The sequence below is a fragment of the Protopterus annectens genome, chromosome 4.part0 (genome assembly GCF_019279795.1).
Source record: "Protopterus annectens isolate FY-2018-M chromosome 4.part0, PAN1.0, whole genome shotgun sequence".
Taxonomy (NCBI): Eukaryota; Metazoa; Chordata; order Ceratodontiformes; family Protopteridae; genus Protopterus; species Protopterus annectens.
Window position 1 is genome coordinate 1,813,418,998 of NC_056733.1, and position 24,884 is coordinate 1,813,443,881.

Here is a 24,884-nt window from a genome sequence, read left to right on the forward strand (position 1 = left end):
TTTCATAAAATCTAGAGAGCCATCTCACTCATTCGCATCCTAGCCCCTTCCATCTTCATGGTCAAATTTGAACAAAAGGTTTCTAAGATTTGAAGCAGTGACAGCTCATTACAAGTTAATTTTCATGAAATTTTACTGGTCTGGTGTACCCACAGTCTTTACAAAATGCCTTGTTCCTGTAATTGCCTCTTAAAAGGACCAGTAGCATACATGTTTACCCTTAGACTAATGACTGCTTAAGTCAGACAGACTCAGTAGAATAGGGTGAGATGGCCCTACAGATTACTATGTCATTTTTCAAGGAACAATATTTCTCCCTTAACTCTTTCTGGCTTGTGTAATCCTTGCAAGGAAAGTAGTCTTCCTGGGTGCCTTGTTGGACACAGAACAGTAGAAAGCCTTCATGTCAGAAGACAAGGTCCTCTTACATTCCCGGGTCGTACAAACTGTATTTGAGAGGAATTTTTTCACAGCATGATTGTGGGCTATAAGACATCCTGCATTCTGATGGTGTCTCTGGCAACGCTTTGTGAGAAACTGCATTAGTATCCCAGTCTCTGGAGTTTCTAATTATCTCCACAGTTTTCAGTGTCAGATAAAGTGTGTGAGATTCTCTGCAATACAAAGCCTGATTACCTCTCAGTCAGCATGCAGGAAGAGTGTGTACTGTTTGTCTTGTCAGCAACTGCTGGATAACCAAGGTAATTTGTAAGTGCATTAACATCACCATATCTGCATCACTTTTTCTTATGGCAGACATGAATACCTTGTTTTACTGACTTATTTCTTTTGGCTGGCAGTTTCTATTGCTTATTTTCATATGGAAAATTGTGCATTTTATTTAAAAGCTACAGATATTCAACTCAATGAAGTCTTAATACTAATTATGTCAGGATGACACAAATGTTGCACAAAAACTTGTGATATTGCTGGTTATTGTTTGATCATTTAGGCTGAGCCACTGCTCCCCCCCCCCCGACACACACACACACACACACACACACACACACACACACTTTCTGCCAGACCCAGTGGCATCTTCTACAGCTCCTTGCATCTGCTGGTCTTTGATACATCACTTCTGGAAAGTTTATGATCTTTGCATGGATCTTCTGCAGTGACTGACCACAAATTTGGACTTCTTTGTTTTAAGGGCCTAACTCGTTAGTTAAAAGGGTACTTGAATCCACTGAGTAATCTTACTACGATGCACTGATACACACAAATCACTGAATAGCAATGCTGTGAATGTGCAGTGTCTGCCTGTGTAGCATGCTGACACGGGACATTGATGTCTCATCAGTGTTTTGAATGATGAATACTGTCCAGGAAAAAATGTGTGTGTGTCATTTTTATTTTTGCTAAATGTGGACTTCTGAATATTAGTTTTCTTGCACAGTATATGCTGTAGCATCATGTTTTATACCGATCTCACATCACTCTTTTAGTATTCTTTCAGGTTTGTGTTCAGTAGAACAGATCATTTAACAGTACAAGATGTAAAAGCACACCTTCTGTTAGGCTTTGTGGGTCTGGCTTTGAATGCCATGCCAAAGCAGTTAACGCTCAGAAAGACTATCCTTATCCATAAACTGGGATCATGAATGGAAAATGTTCATAAAAGAAAAGGGTCAGTTCTTTTCCTGCTGCTTAGTATTCCAGACCAGCACACCAACATTTTTCTTGCTCTTAAGTTGTATAGTTTTCATTTTGGGGTATCACAGTACTCTTTTTCCTCATGAAAATGTTCTGCCAGTCTGCTTTTTTCTCAGTGTCATGACCACTATTTAATTGTTGATAGTCTGGTAAGAAGGTGATCTTGTAAGATAAGCATGTCATCTGTATTCAGTGTTTGGGCCTGACGTCTGACTCACTGCCCAGATACCTTCATGTTTTGTAATCCTTCTAAGTCTACCAGTTTAGACTTAACAGTTCTTGACCATTCAGGAATAGTTAAAGAAGTGGAAGAGAGAGAAGGCTAAAACATCCTCTCGTTGTCTTTTGCTCCCATCATACAAAAAAAGAGAGAGAGAAAACAAACATTAAATAAATAAATAAACAAACAAAACTGCAGCACAGGCCAGGCTGCTGTAGTTTTGACATGTTTCATTCTTTGGCATGACGGTCTTTTTCCTTTCGCTTTTACATAAGACAAACCTTTCACATTCATAGATAGTGTAAAAAACATTGAAGGATGTTGAGGCCACTATGTGAGTGCATTGAAGTAATGAGCATGCTTTAATAAGGACACCATTACATTTATGGTCTGTTGTTTTACATGTTTGCTGCTCCACCTTTGGGTCTCAACCATAATGATAGCTTTGAGCCATCCCCTGTGCAATAGTAGATGTTCTTCGTGTTTCACTGATGCAGTCTTCACACTTGGGTTATCTGCCTGCAGGTAGCCCTCAGTCGGCCCGAATACCAGAGTCTTGGGATTTCCGTGTCGGATGCTGTCGCCTCTTCCATGACGTCAGGTCGTCATGGGTATAAAACATGCAGCTGATGCCATTACATCAGCTTTTCTTGCCGCGTGGGAGCCCGAAGCAGAAGCAGTTCGCAAGTGCCAGTCGGCCGCTACCCGAAATTTTTGTTTTTCGAATTTCAGGTCTGAAGTCCTCTAAAGCTAAGTACCCCATTGGGGATCTTTTTTCTTGCTCTAACCGATGTTAGAAAAAGTTAACAATTGTCTTGCCTGTGAAAAACAAATACCTCACAGAGATTTTCATTTTTACTGCATCATCTGTTTAGGCCCAGACCACGACATTCCTCGCTGTAGGTTTTGTGCCTTGTCTAACTCCCGAACTATTCATCGTCAGGCTGTCTTTGTCGCTAAATTCTTTCACTCTCGTTCTCTGTATTCCAAAATGGCTTCGATAAACCATCCGACTACAGATCTTCCAAAAGAAACGTAAGGATAAAGACAGAGACAGACCGCATAGGTCCAAAACCGCCGACGATGCTTCCATTAAACTAGTCACCAGTCTGCCGGTACTCAGTGAGGAGCTTTCGCAGCCCCTGATACCCGCTTCTACAGATTCGCAGGCCTCTGCTGAGACCCATTCGGAGTCTGGTATGCAGCAAGATGCTTCTTCAACTATGGAACCTGCTGATGTCTCTACCTGGGATGGGTCTGGAGCCGCTGTGCAGGCACCGGCTTCTGAGGGTGTATTCCAACCTTCTGATGTTCGCAGTAAACCGACAGCTTTGTTTTTGACTAAAACTACCGAGTTTCTCAGGCCCCGAGTTCGCACTACGCCTAGAAAACCGACTACCAAAGCGCATGCTCAAGCCCCCTTGCCACAGAAACAAATGCTTAGAATGGCTAAAGACCTTATAACTTTAATTAGGGGAAGCCATCCTTCCCCCTCTAAAAGACAAAGAATTGATTTTCCTTCTGATTCTACAGACCATGAGTCTGATGACTCTGATCCCTCTGATTACCAGGATTTACCCTTATTTACCTATGAGGATTCAGATGCAGAGGATTCCATACCATCTGCCTCCCCTCCAGAGGACTTTTCTTTTGGTGAAACCTTGTATACTTTAAGAGAGCATTTCCACTGGGAATGCCAGGAGTACCTTCAGTCCAAAAAGAGAGAGAATTTTTAGACTTGCCTTAGCACAGGCCTCTAGCTATACCCCCTGTCCTGGACATTGTAGATGATGTCTTCATGGAATCCAGTCTTACTCCTGATACTTTACCACCAGCTCCTAGAAAGCCTGACAGGTACTGCAGAGTACCTGACTCTCACAAATTTCTCTTTACAAATCTCACAGCGGATCCAGAGACTGTTTCCCAAGGACATAAAGGCATTAAGGCTACTACAGCTAAAAACCCACCCTCTTTGGACAGGGATTATAGAGCTTTAGACAGATGGGGTAAGAAGGTATATACCTCTGCTACTCTTGCCATCAGAGCTTTGTATTGCCAGTTTCACGTGTTGAAGTACCAGCAGCATATTATGGAACTAATTAAACAAAAAATGTTGCTTCCAGATTGTACAGAAAGTAAAGATTTACAAGAGTTAATGCATTCTGCAAACCAAGTTAGTAAACATACTTTGCAGTGTGGTTTTTATGCCTTAGAAGCATCTTGCAGGGCTGCTATCATTGGGGGTATGTACTGAGAAGGCATGCTTGGCTGAAGGAGCAAATCTTGCCAGACCATGTCAAAGCAAAATTACTAGATGCTCCATTAAACCAGGAAAGATTATTTGGCGCTGAAGCAGAAGTAGTTCTTAAAAAGATGGAGAAAAAACTAAATCTATGCATACTGTTAAAAATTTCTTACAGGTCCAGCCACCTAGATTTAGTAGGCATTGGCCTTCTAAAAACTGGTCCTTTCCAGTCCCTCCCAGGCATTCTCAGTCCAAACCCAGGGGCAACAGGCCACCAAGACTACAGTCTCAGGGTATGCAGAGATCTGAACAATGGAGCGCTCCCTCCTCTAAAACAGGGAGTGGTAAGCCACCTCCTTATGGAAAAAGTTCACAATGACTTGTCTATCTTGCTTCCCAGCAAGGCCCAAGTGCTTGCACCCCTAGGAGGAAAACTCGCCCTGCATGCAGAAAACTGGATGTCCATTACCCAGGACCGATGCATCCTAAACATTGTATCCCAGGGATACAGATTCCAGTTCCACTCACTGCCATCCTCAAGTAGGTTGCCAGACCTTCCTCCAAACCAATGGGCAGAGGCTCAAAAGCAAGTACTTTCTCTTCTCAGTATCAGGGCTATTCAACCTGTCCCAGTAGAGCAAAGGGGACAGGGTTTCTATTCCAGACTGTTCCTGGTGCCCAGGAAAGAGGGCTCTTGGCACCCTATCCTAGATCTGTCAATTCTCAACACTTTCTTGGTGGTCCCAAAATTCAAAATGCTGACTCTGCAACAGCATCTTCCTATGCTAGCCACCTTAGACTTAAAAGAAGCTTATCTGCACATCCCCATAAGGGAATCTTGCAGGAAATATCTATGTTTCAGGGCGGACTCTATGCACTATCAGTTCTCTGCACTTCCCTTTGGCTTATCTACTGCGCCCAAGGTATTCACAAAGTGCCTGGCTCCAGCCATTGCATACAGTAGGCAGAGAAATATTCAAATTTACCCATATTTGGACGATTGCCTGATTCAGGTGGACAGTCAGGAATTGCTACTTCAGTACCTGGCATTTGTAGAGAGACTTCTAACCTTTCTGGGGTACACCATCAACTAAAAGAAATCACAACTGCTGCCCAGCCAAAAGATTGTATTCCTTGGAGCAAGCGTGAACACAACTTCCCAGATGGCATTCCTAACATCAGAATAACAGGTTTATTTGGCAAACTACTTCAAACTAATGGCCACCAAAATCCAGCTATCTGTAAGAAAAATACTCCAAGCCCTAGGGTTCATGGCCTCATGCATTCTACTAATTCCATATGCAAGACTGCATATGAGGAAACTTCAGTGGTACTTAAAAAGTCTCTGGTGTCAAGATTCTCAGGACCTGGAAACACTGATTCCTATCATTCCTTGTCTAAGGGCAGAGTTCCTTTGGTGGGAAGAGGCATGCAACCACAATAAGGGACTTCCTTTCACTCAACCCCTCACTGCCCAAACCCTGAGAACAGACGCATCAGACTATATGTGGGAGGCTCACATGTCAGGCAAATGGAGCCCAGAATAAATTCCCATGCATATCAATCAAAAAGAAATGTTAACAGTACTGAATGCTCTGACAGCCTTCAAATACCTTATCCTTTCAGGACAACTCCTGATAAAGACAGACAACACCACAGTTATGTGGTACATAAACAAGCAGGGGGGAACTCATTCCTACCCACTCTGCGGGTTAGCCATGGCCCTGTAGAACACAGCCTTGAGCAACCAAGTGCATCTGCAAGCTCAATTCCTGCCAGGCAAACAAAATTCACTGGCAGACGACTTAAGCAGAAATCTGCTGGACCCACACGAGTGATAGCTGGAACCCAACTCATTCAAACTTCTAATCCACAGGTTGGGGACTCCAGAGGTGGACCTCTTTGCCTCCCCCACAAAACCATCAATTGAGCAAATTTTGCACCAGAAATCCCCACAGCCAAGCATGGAAAGTGGATGCCCTATCCTTTACATGGGAACACCTCTTAATTTATGCCTTTACCCCTCTGCCCCTCCTCTCAAAAATACTACTCGAGATCAAACAGGACAGGCCAAGGACAATCCATATTGCCCCAGACTGGCTATGCCAGCACTGGTACCCACTCCTATGCAGTTTGACAGCAGTGCTACCCTGGCAGCTACATCAGACCCCCCTCCCTGCTGTCCCAGCAGGAGGGACAGATTTTGCATCCACTGCTGCAAACCCTGAACCTTGCAGCCTGGCTTATCCCCTGAATATACCACCAGCAACCCTCAGCAAACAGGTGATGGACGTCATCCTTGAGGCCAGAAGGCCTAGTACTAGGAAATCCTGTTCAGAAAAGTGGAAAAGATATTGTTCTTGGAACCAGTCTCAAGGAAAGGACACAGTTGTGCCCACCTTACCTCAAATCCTGGATTACCTGGCAGAGCTACTCCACAAAGGCTTATCCTTCTCATCTATTAAAATTCATGCCTTTGCCATCTCAACTCATTACAATACTGAGCCACCTCTATTTTCTCACCCTCCCATTAAACAGTTCCTGAGAGGAGCTAACAATTTAAGACCCCCGAGGAGAGCTCCCACCCCCACCTGGGACCTTAACTTTGTACTAGAGAAGCTCATGCTTCCCCCTTTTGAGCCTGCTGCAGCAGAGTTAAAATTTCTCTCTTGGAAAACAGCCTTACTTCTAGCCATCACTTCAGCAAGAAGAGTATCTGAGTTACAGGCGCTAATGGCTTGTGGAACCCTTCATTATTTTCCATGCGGACAGGGTTTCCCTCAGGACTAAACTCATCACTTATGACCAAGGTGGTATCCAGAGTGGCTTTAAACCAATCCATCCATTTACCAACCTTTTTTTCCCTAATCCTCAGAATAAAGGGGAAAGGATTCTGCACTCCTTGAACGTGCACAGACAGCTCAGGTTTTACCTTAAGAGAACTAAACCTTTCAGAAAATCTGACCAGCTGCTAGTCAGCTTTGCTACAGGGGCAGAGGGCAAAGCCATTTCAAAGCAAATCCTTTCCAAATGGATAGCACACTGCATCCATTTCTGCTACAACCACCATGGAAAACCTACCCCACAGGGGATCAGAACTCATTCCACTGGGGCTACCTCAACCTCTACAGCATTACTCAGTGGAGTCCTTACCAGGGACATCCTGGAAGCTGCAACCTGGAGTTCTGTACACGCCTTTACCAAGCATTACCACTTACCTATTTTTTCTAAATCCAGAGCTGGATTTGCCACAGCAGTCTTACAAGGCCTGATAGCCAGCCCCAATACTTCTTGACTGCCTCCACCCTTCCTCAGCTTTGGGAATCAACCCGTGTGTGATAACTGCAACAGTGAAATATGAAGAACATAGTACAGTTGTGTACACTTACCATAAATGTAGATGTTTGCATGTATTTACTATTGCAGTCCTGGTTACCCTCCCTCCAGACCCCTGATTTTTCTATTCTTTCTACCTATCCTCTTTTTGGCCATATCTTATGGCAGTGGTATTTACTATTTACTGGAGGTGTTCCACACTATGTAATTGCTTCCTATTTTGGGGGCTCCTGACATCTGGGGCAAGAAAAACTGATGTAATGGCATCGGCTGCATGTTTTATACCCCTGATGACCTGACGTCATGGAAGAGGCAACAGCATTCGATGCAAAAATCCCAAGACTCTGGTATTTGGGCCGACTGAGGGCTACCTGCAGGCAGATAACCCAAGTGTGATGACTGCAACAGTGAATACACTCGAATGTCTACATTTATTGTAAGTCTACACAACTGTACTTTGTCAAGCTCCCAGTCAGAGGTTACCGCCAAGATGCTGACCTTGATCACCTCAGCAAAACCATCATTGTTAACTTTGTTGGTTTCCCTGCTGGTTTAAGATTACTATTGACAGGTGGTCTTTAGCGGCACAAAATAGAATCATATGGTGAAACCTGGGTATTGTGAGAGGAGTTTGACCAGCTGGCAAAGTCACTGAACTTACCTTGAGCATTTGGCAAAATTTACAAGATGCAAGCTGAAGTATCAAAGCTCTGAAAGCTATCTAATGCCATTTCCCCTCAGATGTTCCTGTACCTATTCCTGTCTAATGTGCAACCCTGTGAGGAAGAAGTTCACATGGCAGAGGGACAGAAGTATAAGGAGTCAGAGGAACTTGTAGTAGGAGAGGCCTCTCCAAACTGCTAATCCTTTGATGGAGTTAGGAAGATGTGGATGTTGGCTTCTTCACTTGAGGACCTAATCTTTAACATATTATAAATAACATTTAAGTTTCTGCATGGTGTTTGCACGTACAGTGATGAACATGAAGAAGGCTGAGATAGCCTATTTTCTGATCTTTCCTGAGTAGCCTATTTTCTGAACTTTCATGAGTCCACTGTGAGAATGTTACATCTCCTCCTTTCCATCTTCAAATCAGTAGTAGCCCTCAAACATGATAGAAGATACCTATCCCCTAATGGTCATACATTTCTGGATAGCCACTCAGTGGCATCTTCATTAGCATTTTCTTTGGCAACTCATGACAGACAGATGATTCTGGAAAAATCTCACTGAGCTGCCTCTTGACTTGTTTCTCCAAGAGGCTAGATCACTTGGGTAAGGTTTTATTCAACAGCAACTTTGGTCTTGCATGCCACCAGTTATACTTGACCTGTTGTTGGAATAGACTGCTCTGTGAGAACAAAGCTTTAATTGAGTTACTATTGGATTCAGATACTAGGAAGCAGCTTTTTGAGCAGTTTCATAAAGTACAGGAGGTTTACAGCATGCCGTTTGATTTCTGTACAGAGTTTCTGTTGTGCAGGCCTGTGCAATGCATTTGTGGTCATTCTGCAACAACGTTCATGTGTGTGCTCATCTGGTCATCATAAAGGGATGATGCTAATGATATTGATCTGTCCTTTCTCAAGGCTTGAACTTTTTGAGAAAGATGTTCAGCATCTTTTCCTTGAACTGAAAGAAATAAAGCAGAGGCTAGTCTCTGTATGTCCACTCTGTAATAGACTAAGAGCACAGGCACTACAAAAGCAGAGATCTTTTGTAAGCGTCACCAAGATGATCTTCTCCAACAGCCAAATCAAACCCAATCCCTAGCAGACCAGGAAGGGAACTTCAGAATCCAGAAAGAGAAAGCTCCCTGAGACTGCTTCCCAGGGCTTCAAGCAGCAGCTTTGCTTGCTTGCAGGGCCACCACCTGCTGATGGTTCACAAACACAGCCTGTTAGTGTTGAGCTTCATCAGCAAACAGGGTAATACCTACTCTCATTTCCTTCTGATAAGAGCCCAGATTTCTTTGGGAACTGCCTTTTAGCTGCTGCTGTTCCTCACTGAAGAAAGGAATATGAAATTCAGGATCAGTCATAGAAACACCCCTCTCTGTGACAGGGTGCAGCAAGGCTGGACCTTCGTGTTATGAGTGGGACGTAAGACGAAACATATTGGAAGAGATTTTGAGAAATATGATGGCCTTGAAAATGATGTTTTTGTAGGTCCATGCGACATAAATATGCTGCAGTTCTACTCATGAGAACCAGGTTAAAGGATGGTTTACTCATCTGTGTTACCCTTACTGTAGAACAGAAGATTTATTTATGCTTTTCACCAACCACACTCATTCATTGAACTTTTCTAAAACAGTAGGTGAGGAGGGTGTTGTATTAGCAACATGCTGGACTCATCAAATTTGGCTCCCCTTTAGTTGGGCCAAGTTCTGCCTCTTGCAGTTCCTGTAGTAGGGGACCCCGTTATGTAGGACATAGGTCACATTCTGCATCTCAGCCTAGGATTGTTGAAACTGCATGGCTGGTTCCTGTGGTTAGAACATTATCCAGGTGTGGTGTGTTTCATCAAGTTTCTTCATTCTGGCTGCCAGGAAACAATTCCACCAGGTCAGTTTTTGCACAAAATTAATGAGAATAAGGTTTGCTTTATGTGCAGTAGCTAAAAGCCTGTAAGGTTTCTTTCATCTTGGACTGCTTGCTGTCTTTATCCAGTTCTGGAATGAAGTATTCTGTTATCAAGGTTCATCTTTCCATTGTTTCATTGTTTCACTTTATTGAAGCTGCCAATGTTTTAGCTCCTTTTGGATGCTGTGAAGACCTTTCTTACTAGTATTAATAATCTTTTTCTGCCCATTTATATTCTTCCCCTACCACGGAAGTTGAAGTTTCCCTAGAAAGACTGACATTACCTCTGATGAACCTTTATCTTCCTTTGACATACGCTCCTTATCCTTTCTTGGAAGGTTCTCTGTTGGCAGTCACCATATCCAGGAGAATTTCTGAGGTACAGGCTGTCTGAGCAGAACATTTTGCAGATCCTCATAAGGATTGGGATCATTGAAACTCACAGTTCCTTCATAGTATTGTCTCTGATTTTACTTGTCTATATACTTGCAAATGTATTTGCAGGGTGAGGCTAATGCATGAGAGTATTTTTTGAACTGCTGAGTTTCTCAGTGGTCTCATTTGGCTGTATGTTTAGTATAAATCTATGAACAGAGTAAAAGAAGACCCCAAGGACATTTTGTGCTGAGACATCAAGGTGCATTTCTTTAATAAATGGTTGAACTCAAACTTTTTTAGTAGTTATACTAGAAGCAGACTGTATTAGAGTTTCTCACTTACAGCCACTTCTTGGTCCTGTTGGGCCTCACTCCATTAGGGGTATTGCTGCCTCAGTTGCATGCTCCACAGTTTGCCTTTGCAGGATATCTGCACTGCAGCAGCCTGGTCAACACACTCTTATGAGTTATTGAAGCCTGGATTTAGGGTCCAAGAAGTGGATGGGATTTGGGAGAGCAATCCTTAATGAGTTACCAGCCTAGAGGATGATAGGATCAGTCCAGTCCTGTCACCCTACAACCACACTGCTCTGTACTTGTTCATTACATAGGTTCACAGGTAAGTACTAGGTTATCTGCCCAAGGGCATCTATAAGCCTAGCCAGAATGTGTTGGCTTTTGCCACCCCCTTAGATTAGTTCCCTGTGCCTCGGTCCAGCAGAGGCATTAGTTCCCTGTGCCTCTGTCCAGCAGAGCCACTGCTGTGATCCCCGGGGTAAATTTTCTGTTTCCCTTCCACTTGTCAAGGTTTCTCTTGAAGAGTGTTAGTGAGGGGCTCTGCCTAATGTAGATTGGAATCCTGTTCCAAAGTATGGAGAGTCTCTGGGGCAGGAATCTATTCCTCCAGCACATCCTATTTATTGTTGTAGTGAGGTTTAGATCCCTAGAGCGTGTGGTTCTTGGGGATTTTTTTTTTTTTTTTTTTTTTTTTTATGTGGAGCATGTCTGTCAATTCTGGGTTGGACATGGCCTTGTATGTCAGGCAGAGATCACCTCTGAGTAAGTGGTATGCAACCGAGTACAGCTGGAGTTTCTTCAGTCGGGCTGCATATGGCATTTGTTTGAGGCCAGTAATTCTCTTGGTGAGGTACTTCTCTGGTCTTTCTAGCTGTTGCAGGTGTCATGTAAGGTACATCCCAAATGGGGCGTTGTACTCTATGATGGGTTTGATGAGTGATGAGTGATGAGTAGAGGGGCACAATAACCTCTTTTGTTCTAGATGTGAACCCTTTTGTGATTAGGTGGGCCACATAGAACGATTTTCTAACCACCTTGGCAATATGATTATCAAAGGAGAGATTACTATCTACTTGGGTCCCCAGATCCCTTATTACATTTTCTGTATTTAGGGGACTACCACGCATGTGGTAGTTAGCGGGTACTTTGCTTTTTCCAAAGGGGATGACTAAACACTTTTTGGCATTTAACTTGAGGCCATGATTTTGACATCAGGTATCCATGTCAGTGATCCTTCTGGAGGATGTCTGTATCAGCTGGAGAGTCAGTTATGGCCCCCAGTTTGCAGTCGTCTGTGAACTTGGTCAGCCATAGTCCTCCTGTGCTTGCCTATACCTCTGAGAGGTATATACCGAACAGGAGGGGTCCCAGGACTGAGCCCTGGGGGATGCCACTTGTAACTGGTTTAGAGTCAGACCTAGAGCCTGCAATTCACACCATGTGGGTTTTATCTGTGAGCCAACTGGCAACCCATCTCATGACGTAGGGGTTTATATTCAGGCTGGTGAACATGTCTGTAATACCAGAATGGGGACTGGTGTAGAAAGCCTTTGCGAGGTCTAGGTAGGCTGTGTGGACCTCATTTCCCTCATCTAAAGCCTTGGTAACTGTCTCAAAGAAGTCCACCAGGTTTAGGAGGCATGATCTGCCATTAACAAAGCCAAACTGGGTAGGGTCCAATGTTTGAAGGTTCCCAATGTCGCTTTTAATGAATTCCATGATGATGTGCTCCATAGCCTTGCAGACCAGGCTAGTCAGGCTTATAGGGCGATAGTTCCCGGGGTCTGTTGTGGCTCCACCTGTGTGGAGCGGGATAACTGTTGCTGTGCGCCACTCTATGGTTACGTAGCCTGTAGAGAGGCTGAGTTTGAACAGTGTGTTTAGGTGAGGGGTTAGTTAATTTTGGAGCTCGTGTAAGACGCAGCCTGGAACACCTTCTGGTCCCATTGAAGCTGTATTTTTGACTTTGGATACGACTGTTTTAACCTGTGTGTCAGTGATTGCTGGGGCACTACATTCTTCTGGTAAGGTTATGGGCCCTTTAGGGGGTGAGAGGGGGGTGACGTTTGCACTAAACCTGTCTGCCAGAATGTTGGCAGTATCAGTCGGTTCAGTGTATTTTGTGCCATTCTGCACTAACTCAGAGCAGATCTGAGAGTTTCCACTTAGGTTCTTGACATAGCTAAAGAATGCTTTGTGGTTATCTTTGGAGTCCTTGGCAGTTTTTCTTTCAAAGCTAGCCTTGGATGATTTTATGAGGGATCATAGTTTCTTGCTGATACTGATCAGGGATGTCTTTCCTTCTTGGGATTTTACTCTTTTCTGCACTAGTTTCCTCCTTCTATTGTATAGCTTGTTTATGGCAGGGGTCCACCAGACTGGTTTGCTTTTCTTGGAGGAGTGAGTCTTGCTTTTGCTTGGGATAGCACAATGCATGCATTCTTGCAGATGCTCATAGAGTGCCTTTGTAAGGGATTCAGCAGCTTGGACAGCGTTGTCCTTTAGCATGGGGGCTGTGAACCTTTCCACCTCGGTCTTAAGTAGTGTGAAGTTTGCTTTTGAAAAGTTTTTCACGGTGGTTTCCTTGATTGGGGGTGGGGGCAGAATGTGAATATCCAGAGTGATTAGTCTATGGTAGTGTCAACTACTGACTGAATACTATCAGAAAAAGAGCAGAAACTAGGTGAAGGTCCTCTGCAAGTAAAATAATAATATTTCTTCAAAAACCAAGGAGGACCAAACATAGCCCGGTGTACAACAACTTTAATAAAACAAAAAAAGAGTAAGCACTTTTACGACTTTCCAGTCACTTTTTCATACTCAAATACAGTAAAACAGATACCAAAGCACTTAAAAAGATTGCCCACTGTTAAGCAATTAACTAGTTAGTCAGCTTAAAGGCATACCTGCAGATACTACTAAAAAAAATCTACATTTCACACACACACCTTGTCAACATAGAGGTACACATACAATAAAGCGATAAGTAATCGCATATACTCCATTATGGTTCTAATGTTCAGGGCTTGCCAATCTCTCAATAAAGTGGGATATATATCACCATATGTTGGCATTCTAAGGATCCTTAAACCTCTAGGCACAACAAATATGGAAACCACTTGTTACCTCACAGAGACAAGGAACATATTCTTGTAGGAATTGCCGTGCTTGTAGTTCCATACATGCAGGACCATCATTTACACATAAAGGCATAGCGATGAGGCATACTTTTTATGCAGAATGTGCTACTAAAAATGTAGTATATTACAGTTACTGCATGGAATGTTTGGAATGTTTAGCATTTTATATAAGAAAAACAAACAGATCTTTAAGGGAACCTGTTATAGAACATTTAACAGATATTAGGAATAATAAATGGAGTAATATACTGGCCAGACATACTAAGGAGTATGGTTCGCATCACACTTTTCAAACTCTTTGTACTTGAGATAGTTAGAGAGAGCTCGAGGAAAGGAGATATTAAGAATAAAACAGAATTAGCTGAGCTCAGATGGATAGTACATTTTAATGCAGATAAAAGATGATAATGATGCTCTATCTATTAAACCAGTATTGTGTACACGCACGCTCCCCCACTCCTTTTATGTAAATGCTCTATCTAATAAACCATTATTGCGTACGACCACACTCCCCCACTGACTTAAGTATTTTTATTCTTTAGTGTATGTGTATGTGTACCTGTATGTTGACAAATTGTCTGTGTGAAATGTAGATTTTTTTTTAGTAGTATCTGCAGGTATGCCTTTAAGCTGACTAATTAGTTAATTGCTTAACACTGGGCAATCTTTTTAAGTGCTTTGGTATCTGTTTTATTGTATTTGAGTCTGAAGAAGTGACTGGAAAGTCGTGAAACTGCTTACTCTTTTTTGTTTTACTAAAGTTGTTGTACACCGAGCCGTGGTTGGTCCTCTGGTTTTTAAAGAAATACTGACTGAATATCCCCACTGAAGATAATTGGTTCTTATCTTATCTTAAAGGACAACAGCAGAATTCTGTTATTAAATGCTCAACTTCTCTGACCTTTTTCTCCCTATTTATTGTTCCAGCTATGAATAAACAACAACACAGCATTTCAAATATTTTAAATTGACTGTTTCTCTCCACTAGAACAGTACCTTACTATAACGTGGTGGTTTCACTTTCAGAAAACTTTTATCCCACCCTTGCTGCAGTCTCCAATTTATTAATGTCATCAAGGCCACTGAATACAGGTAGTTTTCTGGCCAGTTGCCTTCCCAAACTGACATCACCATGACTGTCCTAAAAATCCACCCATGCTGTGATGTCACAGCTCCCTGGTCCTTCCCCTACCCATACAGAAAGTAAAGGCTAGAACAAGGAAACAGTACGAGTCAAGTCTCCTGCTGAGAGCTGTCAGTCACAGCAGGTAACAGCTCAAATTACCCTTAGCACTTTGATAGCTAGAGAAGTTAGGTGTGAAGAGGGATGGGAGATGAGTAAAAGTAGTATAATTCAGGCTTCATAAAAAAATGCAGTTTAGCCATTCTAAAAAGAACCAGGTAAAAAGCACTTTGAAAGTCTGTTTTGTGGCATTTGCCCTGTTTGTGTTTTAAGTAGTCATTGAACGGCGTGAAATGTTACTTAAAACTAACTGACTGAAAGACAGCAGTGTATGCATGTAAAATCAATGCAGTGAGGGGAGTTTTAGGAAGAAAGAGGCCTGCATGATATAACTTTTTACAGATGAACACTGCGTTTTGGGATATTTAGAGGCAGACTGAACAATCAGAATTACTTCAAGATGCCAGACCCCATGATGTCAGACTCAGAAATTACTTATAAAAATATTTAAAAATCTGTAAATAGACCCAGAGTGGTGTTAAAATGTAGGAAGCACCAAACCATGATGAAATAAACATGTTTTTTGAGTCTGGGTGTGGTTCTCCTTATCCAGATCATCTGGGAGTGTTCATTTATCAGTGTAGTTTCCCATCCTATAACTGAACAACTCCCCCCTCCCCTCCACACGCACACACACAAAAGCTACATCTTTAGAAGGTGGCTGCTGTCTCATTCCTGACGAGATTCATTCTTATGATGGGGAAAGAACTGAGGATAAAGACACACCCCTTCTTTTTATGGAAGCCTTTTTTGTCACTTCGACATCAGGACAAAGAGGAAGAGGAGTGCCCTTCTAGGCATTGAATGCTTTGGAATTTAATACCTGAATTCCAACCCATAGGACCAGGAGTTTTTTTTTTTTTTTTAATAATTGGGCTGCTAACTGAACACCCTTAGAAGATCGAATTTACAATAAGGTATGTAATAACTTGCCTTTGTTTAACTTTGTCAGAATTCTTATGGAACCTACCTCCATTACTTAAACAGTAGTGAGATGAGCATGGTTTCTTGAACAGAAAAACATAATTGGCTTTTGACTTATTGGCTATAATTAGATTCAGCAAGAATCAGTCTTTTATGGAAATGTAAAAATTAATTACTGGTACATATAGATTTACATTTTCAACAAAATGCCATTCTCTTCATTAAAAAAGGTGTTTAATAATCCAGTTTCTGGTTTTATTACCATTTGTACTGGGTCTTCAGAGATGTTGGGAAGTTACTTCCAACCCCACTGTGAGCCAGGGATACTGCACCTTTTACTACTGGCACTTCCTAGGGGAGATTGTTATAGCATAGCAGGTACATGTGCCTTAGGAACCACACTGTTCAGTGATTAATCCACATAAGCAAACATACCCATGGGTTACTGTCATGGCATGATAACTGGCTGTGTCTATGTTGCTTCATTTCCAGATTTATGAGGGATTGACTGAAAGCTTTTGGAGCAGTTGACTCCTATATACACTGAAAAAGAAACTTGCTTGAAATAGAGGGTAACCTACTATTGTCATTGTTTACCCATTTGTTCTGAGGATGCTAAATGTGTATCATTCTTGTACCAGTTTTTCAAATTGTTTGGGGTAGTGGTAAAGTTTAGATAACTATTTGGTGTACCTGCTATCTCAGAAGCTTTTGTCTCTTCCAAAAATCTGCAGAGAAGTTTGAGATAATTATGTAAAGAAAACACAGAGATGTCAGGGGCCAGAACACAAACTTAAACCATGCATTATTTAAAGTGGTGGATTAATCACTGTTCAAAAGCTAAAATGCAAGTCTTGATCTGTTTGGACCTGAATGTTTATTTCTGTGTTTTTACTGCAATTGTAAGTCTCTTGTATGTGAGTGTATATACGCACATGCTTTTGTATGTGCATCTTTGTGAGATTCCATGGCAACTGATTGATGTTTCTGTTTGTCCTTTAACAGGACAGTGTCCCCATGGGCTCTCCTGCCTTCCTTCTCTCTCTCTTTGTAAGTATGGAATGGATGTTGCATGATTTCTCTTTAATGGTTTCACAACCTGGAGTGTACTGGAAGGGGGAGTTCACAACCTCTCTAACACTTCACAACTGGTTAAACCTTCTGAAGTTTGAATGCTCTGATGTCATTAATGAAGAGTTGTTTCTTTAATCAGATTGTTGTAATGTTTCTTGAAGGATGACTATTTGAACTTGGTCTGGCTTTATTCTGCATATTGTTCTTTCTAGTCCTGTAGCACAAGGGAGGCTTCCAGTCAAGTCTCTCTTAGATTCTGATGTCTACAAATGGATGTTGTAGCAGTATCTGATGCTGTTGGTCATGACAAGTTGTTGAAGCCTAATTTGATTACATTGACTATAATAGACTGCCAGAATATAACACGGACCATTCATATAGACTGGTATTTCAGAACAGTATAACATGGTTTATTTTTTTTTTCTGTTAATTGTTTAGGCCCCATATACCTTAGGGTTGCATTTAGGAGAGATGGCTTAGTAATGTCTTCTTTGTTCAGCCATTGTCTAGAGAACAAATTTCTGTTTTTACCATACCCAGTTATCGCCCTTCCTTAAACTTATGCACAGTTTAGGACTCAAATGCAGGCTTACAGAGCATATGTTATTACAGGCCGAAGTCCTGTTGATGAAACTGGCACAATCAGTATTGGAAGCCCATGCAACGAATCCCCCAGGTCTTTTTCAGAGGTTAGTACTTCTGCTTATTCCCGTTTCCTTCCCATATGGAAGTCAAGCTAATTAGTTGTTACTGACATCTCCCTTCCTGGATGGCATTCTGATGCTGTGGCCAGCTAATCAAATCTTGTAAATCAGTGGTGACTCAGCTTGATGCCCTTGAACTCTACACTGTATTGGATTAATCTCAAATTTTGCCTTTCTTTGCATGACTAGCCATTCACTACTCATCTGGTCTTATTCTTAATGTACTTCCTGGTCTTGTAAAGGATGCCGTTTCTAAAGTAATGTGGGCAGTTTCAAAGTTTTAATTCAGGAAATTTACATGACTGTTTCTTAGTATCTGATAACTCTTGTTTTCAAGTGCACTTAAGATTGTTTCAAATGCGTTGATAAAAATGGCACATGGCCTGGTCGCATCATGCATGGTACAATTTTAAAGTATCAAGTCTTATTGTGTTTTACTTGCATGACTGAGACCTGATGCACTTTTGCATATGGTAGACTGCCATTTATGGCTGTTGTTTCAGTATACAAATGACTGACAGAATCTTTGGTTATATTATGAACTTGGTGATATGGTTTGCTGATGAGTACGATGGACTATTAATGTTTGTTTTCCTTTTATTAGATCAGGCAAACCAACCAGATGTAATCCTGATTTGTATATGATGGGCTTAAGTGGTAAGCCTTATCGTAGATAGACTTTTAAGATTTATTCTCTTCTATTCTATATTACTGCCTGTTAAGGTCTGATATATGCTAATTGTAAATAATGGATTGTTTGATCTTCATTTTTTCTTGTTAAATGTGGCAAACTGTTGAACTGGAAAAGTATCCCATAGGGTGTAGTGTCAGGTTATAATCTTTTCTACTTATGCATGACAGGCATTCAGGACTTTGTCATACTTTGTATGTGTATAGCAGTACCAGGGCTTGGTGTGCTTGTGCACATGAGGAATTCCTAAGACTTGCTTCTGGTTTGCAGTGTCTCACAGATAACATCAGCCCTGTAGTCAGACTCCCATGTTATCTTGTATGCAGCTATGACACTCTATTAACCTTGTGTTATTGTAGTTAATAACCTGTTAGGTCCTGATCTCCTCCTTTACAAGATCATTGAAATCCAGTTTCAGATTGCACGTAACAGAATATTAAGACATTGTCTTATATAAAATTCACTGTAGTCTGTAGTAGTCTGATAAAATAGACTTTTACGACCAGATGCAGCTTTTTTTTTTTTTGTTCATGCTGGGCTGTCAAAACACGTTTGATTTATTCTTAACAGTCTGTTAAACTGTTATTTGACATTGGGGACCCTCCACAAAGGGTAAGTGATAGGGTACCACTCAAGCAGATTATTTTTTCTCAGAAATGTCTGTGCTTGGGGGGGGGTGTGTATGTGCCAGGTGATATCACTTGCCAGCTATTTAAGCTTGGGTCTGTAATGAACCTGCCAATTCTGTTCTGTCAATTGCCCAGATTGGATCTTGACCCTAATGTACATTATAGGTTCATAAGTAAGGTAATAGGCGAGCTTTCCTTGTGGGACAATTTAAGCCTAGCCAATATATATATATATATATATATATATATATATATATATATATATATATATATATATCCCATATCCCATTTGGTTATAGATTGGCCTTAACCTTCCAGGGTCGATAATTGTATATTATTCCTAATGAGAATAACTGGGATCATACTGTAGGTAATTTGAGGGGAGCCATGCATGGAATAAATTATTTAGGAGCTGCCTTTGTCCTTCAGTAGTACAAGCAGAATGTCTTGGGGTACATTTTCTGTTTCCCGTCCCCATAGATCAAGGTTGCATTTGAATATGGACAAAGATGAACTTTGTTTTATGTGGATGGGGAGTCTGCTCTATCGGTAGAAAGTTTTGAGGTCTGCTGTCTGTAAGCAGTTCTGCAAAGTATACTTGTGACCACCCAGCCAAGGTGCCATTGCTTGGAGGGTAGGCCATAGTCTGGACTTCCAGAGCTAAGTTTGTTGTTAATATAACATTTTGAACCTTGAAGGTAATGAGTTCTTCCTCAGATAACAAAGGTATGAGCCATTCTTTATATGTTGAGGGGGTCTGAAGTAAAGGCTGGCTTCCTCTGTGCAGGGTTTGGATGTAGACAGCATCTGGCCTTCTTTTGACTGGCTGATACACAAAGCCAGCTTGCCTGTCCTTGGAAGTGGTCTCTGAAGTCATACATCTATGGGATGTGGATTATTCAGTGAAGAGGATTCCTTTACTATGGTATTTCCTACAGTCCTAACAGGGATTGTTGACCAAAGTTTTGTGGGGGGAAGTTCTGCTAGATCATCCTATGTCAGTTTCCCTTTTTAAAAGACTGCCTGGAAGCAGTGTTTGGTGGATGTCATTATATTCTCCCTTGAATCTCTTGACTGTAAAACAGAGTCAGATAGGACTTCTTTCAGTCTCAAAGGATTGACTTTTTAACTGCGGAGCTGGACATTCCTCATCCATGCTCGTTTATCCCTCTGAGGGGGTGCATGAGACTATGACACTGGCAGCATGGGTGAGGTTGCAGTGCAGAGCCCAAACTCAGATTCTGCTGAAACTTCTGGGCTTCATGGCTGGTGCAATGTTTATGATAACAGCTGCACACTTGGGGATCCCATTATTGCAGTGGATTGTGAGATATCTGTTTGCACAGCCCGCCTTGTACTTGGGAAGCTTCTTCTGGTGCCAAACCCATGTTGCTAGGTCCTAGAGTGATGGAGAGTTTCCATCAAACTTTTAGTGATCCTTCTACTTCTACAACCATACCTCTGTATAGCCTTCTGACTAATAATTTGTTGCCTGGGTCTTGAGAACATCTCAACTCTTTCACAGAGAAGGAGACAGCATTCCCCTGGATTTGGGACCCCATATGAAACAGATAGAACAGGATATTCTTCCCAGTTCTCAAAGCCATGTAGAATTGGCTGTACCTAGAGCACCTCCTAATTAATTCTGGCAACAGATAGATATCATGTAGAAACCAAACAAGTAAGAGGGCATCATGTAGTTCTCACTTTGCAGAAAGGTGGGTGTCTGACAGACAGCCATAGAACTCTCTTAGAGACCTCTGTCTCACAGCAGTTCATGTGCTGGTGGAAGGTGAATATGCTTGTGGATCCTCTGTCCTGCTTTTCCAGCCCCCCCCCCCCCGGAGTTGTTTGTTCAGAAGCTGTGTCTAGGCTAAATCTTCCAGAAACTGGATACTCTAGGGAATCCATCTCTTTGCCAGTTAGGGAAACTCTGATGTTTATCATATTGTTTGTTTTTTCAGTAGTGCTAGCAGTTGTGACTTCTGCCACAGAAGCCTGACTTGCAGAGCTTTTCACATTCCCCCTCATGGCTAGGCAAATGCCTTCCCACTGTGGGCATCTGCACATCTTTGATGTATGAGGTGCATCCATTCACACCATGTTGTCAATGTTGTCAGTGTAAGTAATGAGCATCATCAGTTTATCAGTTTGGCCTGGCTTCCAGAGTACAGATGAGTACCCCTTTGGTGGAAAAGGTGTTGTTTAATAATTTGTTTTGCTTGTTTGTGACTGTGAAGTGTTGGAGTATCAGGGATAACCATTTTCTAAAGTTATTAACCTCATTGTTTGTAGGAAAGAAATCCAACATGACCTTCCTAGGCACTGTTGCTGTGTTTATGGATGAAGCATGATGTCACCCCCTGTCCCCCGTGTGTTATGATCAGCCAGAAATCCATGAAGTGGAGAGTCAAATCTCTCCAGGACTGTCTAAATCAAAAGAGGTTTCATGTGTTGTCCATGGATGCTATGGGATCAAGCAAATCATCTGTGAATACAACTCTTAAAAAAAAAAAAACATGGTGATAAGTACCAAAGAAAAAAGAAATCCTGAGAAGCCATTGATGTATCCACTGAGTCTGAAAGCCATACAAGAGTTGACAGTGAGTCTGGTGAGGCACTTTTGCAATTCCCAATTCTGATGCCTCTCAGCAGGTCACCATGATACTGACTACTAAGCTAAGGTCCTGTAGCATTTGGTCAGTCTAGAAGCCTTTCTGTGGGCATCTGGTTCTGACTTCTGTGCTTTAGTAACCATGGGTGAGGGGAGTATTCCCTCAGTTTGGGCGCATGAGGACATTTGAGGCAAAAAAAAAAATTAAGTCAGCAGCTCTACCCATAACCAGAGACCTCTAAGGCAGTCAGCATTTCCGAAAATGGGGTCCTCAAAATGTCCAAGCCTTGGACTTCTTCAGTCTTACCTAATCTTGAGCAGGTTGGGCCCTCCTCACAAACTCCTTGACAAGACCTGATGAAGTTGACTTAGGACTTTGTACTTTTCCTCAAGAATTTTCAGCCATTATCAAAGCAACAGTAAATGTCGGGGGTCTGTATCTTGAAAATAGAAATGGAAGCAACCCCCCGAGTAATCACACTCTTATTCTTAGGCTGTTGGATCTGATCTATGTGGATCAGTTATCCTTCCATCATTTTTTTGAATCCAACACCAAGTACATTCTGTCCTCTGCCTCCCCATCAGTGGATTTCTCATTTGTGAAACCCCTCAGCAGAATATAGGATTTCTTGATTTGAGAGTCTAAAGACTACTTTGATGCACTGAAAAGGTTTAGAGTACTTTTAACATAGGTTCATGGGTTTATTCTAAGCTAACTACCACCACACGTATAGCCATGCAACCCAACCCCGTTTTGGGTTAGTAAAGAGGTAGCTAAGGGTTATGTGGGAGGACATGTTGGAGATCACTGTACTTGCTGTCAACTTCTGTCTGTCAGAGACTTGGGGGCCAGTTCGCGGGTGAATTTGCAATTTCCCATCCAGTGATCAAACTTTTCTTGAATAGGGTCAGGGATGAACTCATGTAGATGGGGAGGTTATTCCATAGAGTGGGGATCCATTGAGACACATATCAGTCTCCCAGCATGCTCTGTTTATGTCACAGGCAAAGTTTAGATCCTTGGATCTAGTGTTTCTGGCTGTTTGTTTTGCAGGTGTGCAAGAGATCCACCAGAGCTGCATCTGTGGAGGCCTTGTATGCTAGGCATAGATCTCCTGTCTGTAATCTGTAGGAGACTGAGTACAGAGATAGGGCCTTAAGGTGATCTTTCTAGGGCAGGGTATTCATACCCCAGATTCTGATGGTGGAAGCCTTTGAGGGCATTCCAACTGTTGTAAGTGCCTGGTTAAGTACATGCCAAAGGGGGCATTATACTTAGTGATGGTTCTGAGAAGGTGTAGAGTGGTACTATAACTTCTTTGGACTTGAAAGCCATACATTTGCTTATGAGTTGGATGACATACAGTGATTTTCTTACTGTCTTGGCTGTATGTTGGTCGAAGGCCAGATTACTGTCTACAAATGTTCCCAGATCTCTAACCATCAGATCAAGTCTTGGTGGTGTTTTTATCAGTGGAGTAATAAGCTTAGGTGCATGATTTCCTAAAGGGCACTGTAATGCATTTCTTCATGTTGAGTTTTATTTATTTATTATTTATTTTATTTATTTGTTATTTGTTATCCAGGTTAGTCCAACTGAGCCAAAGGCCCATTTTCAGTGGAGACCCGAGGAGAAAAGCTCCAACATATTGCACAATTTACGTACAGTTCAGAGCAATACAAACATACAAATTACCAAACTACATGAAAAGTTTGTACAAGATAAAATCAAAGCAGTACAAATATTCTAACTTAACAACACATATAAAATGTTTGTACAAGGTCAAAATGGTAAGTTTTCAGGAATGAAGCAAGACCAGAGTAAGTAGGAGATAAGAAGAAAAGAAAAATAAAAGTACCTATGTTAATTAGAGCATACCAGTTAGTATCCACGTGAGTGTTCTATTGTGTTAAAGAAAAGTAAAAGTCTTGTTGGGCAACCTAGAAAAGAAGTGTTACTATTTATATAGAATATGTGTACAAAGAGCAGCTGTAAACTTCTTGTTGGGCAGATAAGGTATATACGAGCTATATACTATAGAGGTCTAAGTTATGGGTAAAGGGGGGGGGGTTAGGTAGGGTCTTGGCATGGGCAGGAGCTTGATTACCAAGGTAGTTTTTCATTTCTTTTTTGAAGCTGTTGGTGTATTTGGTGTTTTAGATATTTGGGGGACGTTTGTTCCAGGCTTGGAACACTGTTCTCTTGTAAAGTAGTTTGCCTATATTTTTTATTAGGTTTGTATATGTCAAGAAGGAGTTGATCGGAGCTATGGAGAGTACGAGTAGAAGTATAGAGGGATATTAGAGTGGATAGAGAGGGACTGGCCGAGGGTTTATTAATTAAGGAGTGAGTGATATGAAGCTGGGGTAAGAGCAGTAGTTGGGGGAATTCAAGCCATTAGAATTATTTTAGAGCAAGGCAGTGGTGAGATTTGTATGGTTGGTTGCTGGCAAACCTAGCTATTTTGTTATATGTTTGTTCAAGTTTGGTTAATAAAGTGGCTTGTAAGTGAGTAAAAATAGGAGAGGCATAGAGGAGGCAGGGCAGGAGGAATGCTTGTGCCAGAGAGGGTCTGGAGTCAGGCGACAGGAATTTTTTTATTTCTATACAGAAGTTCCAGTTTTTGATGTGTCGTTTTAATACACTGGTAAATATGTAGGTCAAATTTTAATTGGTTGGCAATTATGGTGCAGAGGAGCTTATTGTGGGGTTCTTGTGTATTAATAGCATTTTTAAGTGATGAGATTGTGAAGGTGGTTTATGATGGGAGAGAGAGAGAGAGATTTAGGAAGAAAGAGAAGGAGTTTAGTTTTTTTAGGATTAAGGATGAGTTGGTTATAAGTGAGCCATTTTTCGATGGTGAGAAATGAGCTTTGAGTAGTAGAGTGAAGGTTAGTGATGCTGTCTAAGATGGAGATGAGTAGATTAATCAGTGTATTGTATAAGGGAGGAGGTGGAGCAGGATGAGTGGAGGTTATTGGTACAGATATTGAAATGTAGAGGTCCTAGAATAGAGCCTTGAGGATCTCCAGTCTGGATAGGAAGAAAATGGAGCAGAAGTTTTGCCGTCTGACTGTAACCTATTAGTAAGGTAGCTAGAGAACCAGTGAATCATGAAGCTGGAGAGGTTGTTATCAGACAGTTTGGT

General features: G+C 41.8%; 1 protein-coding gene across 11 annotated transcripts in view; it reads left to right on the plus strand.

The window, feature by feature from the left end:
• BRD8 (bromodomain containing 8) overlaps positions 1-24,884 on the plus strand; it is a 1,923,539-nt gene that overhangs the window by 1,852,725 nt on the left and 45,930 nt on the right. For 9 of the 11 annotated variants that reach the window (XM_044069501.1, XM_044069500.1, XM_044069496.1 and 6 more), the window contains one exon: positions 17,029-17,073. The exons of 1 other annotated variant lie outside the window; for it this stretch is intronic. In XM_044069501.1, the coding sequence (XP_043925436.1) occupies positions 17,029-17,073 (45 nt within the window). Of the gene's footprint in view, positions 1-17,028; positions 17,074-18,405; positions 18,445-24,884 lie in introns of those variants that run through there. One more of the 11 variants, XM_044069497.1, reaches the window with a different exon arrangement.